This window comes from Oncorhynchus mykiss, chromosome 21 (assembly GCF_057628025.1).
Source record: "Oncorhynchus mykiss isolate SJ-2025 chromosome 21, ASM5762802v1, whole genome shotgun sequence".
Classification (NCBI taxonomy): Eukaryota; Metazoa; Chordata; class Actinopteri; order Salmoniformes; family Salmonidae; genus Oncorhynchus; species Oncorhynchus mykiss.
This window is the reverse complement of record NC_143042.1, coordinates 37559057-37567633: the sequence shown is the minus strand read 5'-3', so window position 1 is coordinate 37567633 and position 8577 is coordinate 37559057. Positions and strand designations below refer to the sequence as shown.

Here is an 8577-nt window from a genome sequence, read left to right as displayed (position 1 = left end):
CAGCTGCCATGTTAGCAACCTTTATTTTCTAAATGGTTTTAATGTAACAATACGAGACCACCGCCGACAAATTGAAATGACCCGCTGTAAACAAGCAAAACAGGGCAGCGAATTTAACACATTTTTATTGATTAGCATTCAGGATGTGTATCCAAGTCAATAAATTGGATATCTGCTTTAACTTCTTAGCTCTTGAAAACTATCAGAAATAAGAACAGCACAACGGGGAATGGTCAATTGTGTGTGTATATATATATATATATATATATATATATTTAGGACTTAACAATTCCATTGCAGTCATTCCAATGGATTTAATCAACTATACGTTTTCAAATCAGAATTCAGGTTGTCATAATGTACACAGACGTTTTAAGGCAACAGAAGTTTGCTCTTTATTTAGACTACATTTATGACAAACCCTGTGCGCCGCCCATGTCCTGTCTACCAATCCCTCCACACACTTCTCGCTCAATAAATATGCACACACAATTCATTGGGCCTTCAAACGGTCTGTCACTCTTCTTCAACCAATAGTCTCCTCCCATGGCCTCTTCTTACCACCGGTTGCCGGGGATGCTTGTTTTGCTTTGGCTGACTTGGTTGTTGCTGCTGCTGCAATGGATGGTGTCGACTGCTGTAGAGGGTTGTGAGTGAAGGTCTGTCTCAAAGGACCTGGTTGAAGAGCAAAAATATTAGGCTAAATAAAAATCCACTACCGTATTCACAGAGAAACAAAAGCATGTGTTAAAACATTCCATTTAGGAGTAAAAACACAGTAATGGTAAATATTGTTGATCCTAAGAAAGGGGTTGTGGTAAAAAGGCACCAGTGTTCTTTCTTACCTTTTGATGCAATATCCAGGTGGTTCTTGATCCTCCTCTCCCTCTCCTCCAACTGCTGGGCAAGCTGAGCATTCTTCCAGCCTATAGGAGGGACAGATGACCACGTTTTTAAAAAAGGGGGGGAAAGACAATGTGTGTGAGAGTGAAAAGAAATGAAGGGGGAGAAAGAGAGAGAGGAAAAAAGCTAATCCAACCACGAAAGAGAATCATCTTTTGACAGGTGACTCCATGACACATCCCCATCAGTCCCACCACACCCACCCTTCTTGATGGTCTCGAAGAAGCCGTCGTTCTGGGGCAGGGCGGAGGTAGGGTGTTCGATCCTCTCTGGGATCCTCAGCTTCCGTCTGACCAGGGGGTGTTTGAGCAGGGCCACCTGGGCCAGGGAGAAGCAGTTGGACGTCATCCAGTACGTAAACACCGCCTGGGGGACGGAGAGGAGAGGAACATGTATGTCAATCAACCAATCAAATCAATGAAATGTATTTATAAAGCCCTTTTTACATCTGCAGTTGTCATAAAGTGCTTAAATAGTAATCCCCTGGCCTAGACCACAAAAAGCAAGCAGAGGTGGAAGCAGAGGCATGTTTGTGAGATCACCCGACTAGCTATGATGCTCAGTCAAACACACACACCTGTAACACAGCGAACCTGCTGGTGTTTTACCTCAATGAGACTAACCTGGATAAATAAAGGTTGAATAACAATGGCATGAACAAAAGTAGGCCGGTGTTTTTGAAAACCTGTTATGATATTGAGATGAAAGCGCAAATGTGAAAGAGAGCCTGGAGGGGGGGGGGGGGGACGTGAGATTAGAAGACTGGTTCCATGATGCTCAGTCAGACAGACACATTGACCCTATTGCTTTTTTTGACCCCAATGAGACTAACCTGGATAAATCAAGGTTGAATAACAATTAAATGAACAAGCGTATCCAGGGCTACTAAATACATGTTATTGTTTGTAGAGGATGTGATGTAATATTATGATATTGCCACAGGGGGGAGCGAGCGAGAGCGTACAGGCCTTCATGGGTCCAAAATGTTGAACCCGTTCCCGAAATAGACCTGGGCCTTTTCCACCTGGACCCAGTATATATATATATGTCAGCACATTCTATATATATATATATATATATATATATATATATATATATATATATATATATATATATATATATATATATATATATATATATATATATATATATATATATATATATATATATATATATATATATATATATATATATATATATATATATGTGTGTGTGTGTGTGTGTGTGTGTGTGTGTGTAAAAAAAAAAATATATATATATATATATATATATATATATTTTTTTTTTTTACACACACACACACACACACACACACACACACACACACACACACACACACACACACACACACACACACACACACATATATATATATAGAATGTGCTGACAACAAAACCACACAAAAATGATCAATGGAAATCAAATTTATCAACCCATGGAGGTCTGGATTTGGAGTCACACTCAAAATTAAAGTGGAAAACCACACTACAGGCTGATCCAACTTTGATGTAATGTCCTTAAGACAGACAGAGAGAGACAGAGAGAGAGACAGAGACACAGAGAGAGAGAGAGAGAGAGAGTGCGAGAGACTGACCGTGGGGAAGTTAATGGTGAGAGGGAGGATGACGAAGGGCATGATTCTGAACACTGTCTTCATGGCTTTCAGGTTAGGGTTGTCCACACCAGACTCTGCCCCCAGCTGAGGAGAAACCAGGCAAACAGACAACAGGTAGGTGTTATTTAGGCTCAAAACTGTTATTCCAATGTAAATACAATGTAATCAGTGACAATATTATTCATATTTTTGCGTGATTCAATAAAACATTTTTTTTTAAATTGTCAATTTGATTGTCCATTTTATTAATTAAAATCAAGACAGCTTATTTTTCAGGGTCAAGACAGCTGGCCTCTAAAATCATCAACTGACCACTAGAAAAGACTTTCCTAGTAGACGCGGCAACACCATTACCATACCTCCAGTATAGCGAACATGGTCCCGGTCACAGCAATGGGGAGAATGTAGAAAGGGTCTGCTGCTGTGAGGTCTAAGAACCACAAGCAACCTCCTGTCTGCATACTGGGGACGGGGAGGTAGGACATCTTTCTGAGAGCGATGAAGAAGGAGATGAAGACTGGAGTCTGGAAAGGAGGAGAGGGAGATAGAGAGAGAGGGGGGGGGGGGGGGGTAGTGACAGAGAAGTGTAAAAACATTGACAAAGCATAAAACATTAAGGAGATACTATATATACCAGGGAGAGAGAGACAGAGAGAGAGTCAGGGAGAGACAGAGAGAGAGTCAGAGAGAGAGTCAGAGAGAGAGAGGGGGGGTTGTGACAGAGAGGTGTAAAAACATTGACAAAGCATAAAACATTGAGGAGATACTATAGATACAGTGCCTTGCGAAAGTATTCGGCCCCCTTGAACTTTGCGACCTTTTGCCACATTTCAGGCTTCAAACATAAAGATATAAAACTGTATTTTGTTGTGAAGAATCAACAACAAGTGGGACACAATCATGAAGTGGAACGACATTTATTGGATATTTCTAACTTTTTTAACAAATCAAAAACTGAAAAATTGGGCGTGCAAAATTATTCAGCCCCCTTAAGGTAATACTTTGTAGCGCCACCTTTTGCTGCGATTACAGCTGTAAGTCGCTTGGGGTATGTCTCTATCAGTTTTGCACATCGAGAGACTGACATTTTTTCCCATTCCTCCTTGCAAAACAGCTCGAGCTCAGTGAGGTTGGATGGAGAGCATTTGTGAACAGCAGTTTTCAGTTCTTTCCACAGATTCTCGATTGGATTCAGGTCTGGACTTTGACTTGGCCATTCTAACACCTGGATATGTTTATTTTTGAACCATTCCATTGTAGATTTTGCTTTATGTTTTGGATCATTGTCTTGTTGGAAGACAAATCTCCGTCCCAGTCTCAGGTCTTTTGCAGACTCCATCAGGTTTTCATCCAGAATGGTCCTGTATTTGGCTCCATCCATCTTCCCATCAATTTTAACCATCTTCCCTGTCCCTGCTGAAGAAAAGCAGGCCCAAACCATGATGCTGCCACCACCATGTTTGACAGTGGGGATGGTGTGTTCAGCTGTGTTGCTTTTACGCCAAACATAACGTTTTGCATTGTTGCCAAAAAGTTCAATTTTGGTTTCATCTGACCAGAGCACCTTCTTCCACATGTTTGGTGTGTCTCCCAGGTGGCTTGTGGCAAACAACACTTTTTATGGATATCTTTAAGAAATGGCTTTCTTCTTGCCACTCTTCCTTAAAGGCCAGATTTGTGCAATATACGACTGATTGTTGTCCTATGGACAGAGTCTCCCACCTCAGCTGTAGATCTCTGCAGTGCATCCAGAGTGATCATGGGCCTCTTGGCTGCATCTCTGATCAGTCTTCTCCTTGTATGAGCTGAAAGTTTAGAGGGACGGCCAGGTCTTGGTAGATTTGCCGTGGTCTGATACTCCTTCCATTTCAATATTATCGCTTGCACAGTGCTCCTTGGGATGTTTAAAGCTTGGGAAATCTTTTTGTATCCAAATCCGGCTTTAAACTTCTTCACAACAGTATCTCGGACCTGCCTGGTGTGTTCCTTGTTCTTCATGATGCTCTCTGCGCTTTTAACGGACCTCTGAGACTATCACAGTGCAGGTGCATTTATACGGAGACTTGATTACACACAGGTGGATTGTATTTATCATCATTAGTCATTTAGGTCAACATTGGATCATTCAGAGATCCTCACTGAACTTCTGGAGAGAGTTTGCTGCACTGAAAGTAAAGGGGCTGAATAATTTTGCACGCCCAATTTTTCAGTTTTTGATTTGTTAAAAAAGTTTGAAATATCCAATAAATGTCGTTCCACTTCATGATTGTGTCCCACTTGTTGTTGATTCTTCACAAAAAAATACAGTTTTATATCTTTATGTTTGAAGCCTGAAATGTGGCAAAAGGTCGCAAAGTTCAAGGGGGCCGAATACTTTCGCAAGGCACTGTACCAGGGAGAGAGAGATGGGGAGAGAGAGAGACGGAGAGAGAGAGAGAGCGCAAGAGAGAGTCAGAGAGAGAGAGTCAGAGAGCGAGAGAGACGGGGAGAGATATCGTGAGACGGAGAGAGAGAGACGGAGAGATGGCGAGAAAGAGACAGAGAGAGAGCGCGAGACAGAGTGAGTGAACGAGAGAGAGAGATGGAGAGAGACAGAGAGAACGCGAGATGGAGAGAGAGAGAGATGGAGAGAGAGAGAGACGGAGAGAGAGCGCGAGACGGAGAGAGAGCGCGAGACGGAGAGAGCGCGAGACGGAGAGAGAGCGCGAGACGGAGAGAGAGCGCGAGACGGAGAGAGAGCGCGAGACGGAGAGAGAGCGCGAGACGGATAGAGAGCGCCAGATGGATAGAGAGCGAGACAGAGAGAGAGAGAGAGAGCGACAGAGAGAGAGAGACAGAGAGAGAGAGCGAGAGATGGAGAGAGAGAGATGGAGAGATGGAGATCGAGAGATGGAGAGAGACGGAGAGAGAGAGAGAGAGAGCGCATGAGACGGAGAGAGTGCACGAGAGAGATGGAGAGAGAGAGCATGAGATGGAGAGAAAGACGGAGAGAGACAGAGAACGCGAGATGGAGAGAGAGAGAGAGACGGAGAGAGAGAGAGCGCGAGATGGAGAGAGAGCGCGAGACGGAGAGAGAGCTCGAGACGGAGAGAGAGCGCGAGACGGAGAGAGCGCGAGACGGAGAGAGCGCGAGACGGAGAGAGAGAGCGACAGAGAGAGAGCGACAGAGAGAAAGCGACAGAGAGAGAGCGACAGAGAGAGAGCGACAGAGAGAGAGCGACAGAGACAGAGAGAGAGCGACAGAGAGAGACAGAGAGAGAGAGAGACACGGAGAGAGACACGGAGAGAGAGAGACGGAGAGAGAGAGACGGAGAGAGAGAGCAAGAGATGGAGAGAGAGAGAGAGACGGAGAGAGAGAGACAGAGAGAGAGAGAGACGGAGAGAGAGAGAGACGGAGAGCGCGAGCGAGAGAGACAGAGCGCTGTAATTTACCTGCACCAAAGGGACAAGGAAACCACGGAGAGGGTTGACGTCATGTTTCTTCTGGAACATGGTCAGGTCAGAGTACGCCTTAGCAACTAGGAGACACACAGACATATTACCTTGAAACTGAGGGAGACATCACACACTAAAACTGATACTGAGTTGCAATGTGACATGAACGAGGAGTTACATAGTGGATAAATGCAGAGGGATGATCCAGATGAGTCATGAAATGGAGATGAGTTGAGCAGGAAAGAAAGAAAGAGAGAAAACTAACAGTCGAACTTGTTTCCACTCTGTTTGGCCTCGTTCATCTTGTTGGTGAGTTTAGTCATCTCTGGCATAACGTTGTTCAGCTTGGCCGCCTCCCTCTGACCCTTCACGATGACCGGGAACACCATGATGCGAGCCAGCACTGTGCCTGGGGTGTGTGTGTGTGTGTTTTAGTGTGTTTGTAGGAGAGAAACAGAAATGGACATAAGAAAACTCAGAATAGATAGAAGTCTGGTAGCTGACTGAAGTCTGGTGACTTTAATAAGCTAGACAGGCTGAGGCAAACCACAGTGAGAGTTCTGATGATGAGGCTGCCTCACCTACAACAATGGCTCCCCACCACGGCATCCCAATGTCCACATGCATGAACTCCAGTAGGTTCTGGACCAGGCCAACAGGAGTGGCGCTTCCCAGGCCCAGCTCTGATAGGCTCAGCTCTGCTCCCACCCCCTGCAGAATATCCACTGCGGTTGGTGCAGCCTCTAACACCTGCTCGGCGATTGGCTCTGTGGTAATAGAGGCGGGGTCAACGACGACAGGGCTGGCAATGGATGCTTCCAGCACTGGAGTTGCCGTAGGAATACTTTCACTTGGGACCTGAAAATATAACATAGCTTTTATTTTATATGGTGGTGATCAACTCTTTCCCACACCAGGTGGAAGGATGTCCAAAAGGGACAGGACAAACTATTATCCCAGAGGAAGTGTCTTAGAGTTTGACCAAATGTACCAACTTTCCAGGCAATTGATCACGGTGCATCCTTTGGTGTAATGTTCTAAAATACTTTACTTGGCTGTTCCTGCCTGACTACAATGCAGACGCCTGCCAGATATCACAATGCTTGAATAAAGGGTTTAACCTATCAGCTTTCCACATCGTATGACATAGCAATATGGTTCCCAACTGCAGTCAATGGCGTTGCACACAAACCCATTGGATGACGTAACGCAACGTCTGTAATGTAGTCAGGTGGGAAAGCCAACACTGTGCTGTAATTTGACACCGACTCACCTGTGAGCTGTTGTGCCTGACGGACACTGCGCTGACCAATAATAACCGCCCATTGTGACGTCGACCGAGAACAGCTCTAGTTGTAGGACTCCTGCACTCTATTACTGTGTGAAGATGGGATCTCTGTAGAAACCTCTGTTTAGGAGGGGGGCACAATAACATGAATGGCCTACAATGAACTACAGTACACGAACAACAATCGCATGTTTACAACCCTCAGATGAAGATACACCACCACCTTCTGGTCCACTTTACCGTGTGGCTCATTGCAGGATAGGTTGACTTTGACAATGCAGCAGCAATTGCAACAGAGTCAATAGACTGAACGTTACATATTTCTAGCTATGAGAGCTGTATTGTGGTTTGTTTCAATAGTCTGACGGAATGATCACCATATCACAAATCTCAAGAAATATGTTGACTTGAGGGCTGAGGAGGGCTCATACACAACGTTATTGTTTGCTTGTCATATACATGTTTACATATCACAAGGCTGTATCATTCATAGAAAGCGAACGTTAGCGTTCCCATTTCAGCCGGTAACAAGCCAACGTTAGCGTTCCCATTTCAGCCGGTAACAAGCCAACGTTAGCGTTCCCATTTCAGCCGGTAACAAGCTAACTTTAGCTACCAGCTAACTAGTTAGCATGTCATAATTGACTGTCTGGACATGTCAAATTGTGTATGTAGACAGGCGACCCAATCAACTATCAACAATGATGTAAGCATACATGCGAACAATCATATTCCCCGATTCCTGTGTGTGGCATGTAGCTAGATGTTGATACAAATGTTAATTCACTTGCTAGCTAACGTTAGCTGGACATTGTCAAAGTCACAGACATGCGCTTGGCGTGCTGTTTAGAATCGCTGTTACTGCTTGACGCCAGACAAACACACGAATTCAAGAGCACAAGTCAAACCTGGTTCCATCTCTCTGTAAATGAAGCGTTGCCTGCACTTGATATTCCACTTTGTCTTAAAAAACATCTCGTTAGACAACCCGGAGTCACTCCACTCCTGATCGCAGCCATGTTGGAATTGTTAGTAAAAAAAAGAAGTTTGTACGGAAAGCGTACATGGTCTTACCAAGTTCGTATTATCCTTAAACGCATTTTAATATAAATTAAAACTAGCTAGTAGACTTATATTTTATTCACACAAAACCTACGTAGGCCGATATGAATCTTACTGTTAAAGGGGCAATCAGCAGTAGATACATCCATTTTTGGACTTGTACATTAATGAAATGTACCCATTGATTCTTGAGAATATAACTCATAAATGCTGCATGAGCTTATTTCAACTGTGGTAGCCCATCAGAACCCAAGAGGCTACATTACTTTGTTTT

The 8577-nt window shown here is 44.1% G+C and overlaps 1 protein-coding gene across 1 annotated transcript; it reads right to left on the bottom strand.

Moving 5' to 3' along the window:
* Positions 1–107: 107 nt before the first annotated feature.
* Positions 108–8299, bottom strand: oxa1l (OXA1L mitochondrial inner membrane protein). Its single transcript, XM_036957910.2, has 10 exons — positions 8150–8299; positions 7227–7361; positions 6535–6811; positions 6219–6362; positions 5951–6036; positions 2878–3042; positions 2498–2602; positions 1107–1269; positions 846–926; positions 108–675 (listed from the first exon to the last, which is right to left on the bottom strand). Exons 1-10 carry the CDS (start codon positions 8258–8260, stop codon positions 527–529), a joined length of 1416 nt encoding a protein of 471 aa, XP_036813805.2. The 5' UTR covers positions 8261–8299; the 3' UTR covers positions 108–526.
* Positions 8300–8577: the final 278 nt, after the last annotated feature.

Excerpts from the sequence above, each read along its gene's own strand:
- oxa1l (XM_036957910.2), bottom strand. The coding sequence starts at position 8,260 with ATGGCTGCGATCAGGAGTGGAGTGACTCCGGGTTGTCTAACGAGATGT. Across the intron at positions 6,363-6,534 it reads GTGGGGAGCCATTGTTGTAG|GCACAGTGCTGGCTCGCATC; the intron begins GTGAGGCAGCCT and ends CACACACCCCAG. Across the intron at positions 2,603-2,877 it reads CCATGTTCGCTATACTGGAG|CTGGGGGCAGAGTCTGGTGT; the intron begins GTATGGTAATGG and ends GTTTCTCCTCAG.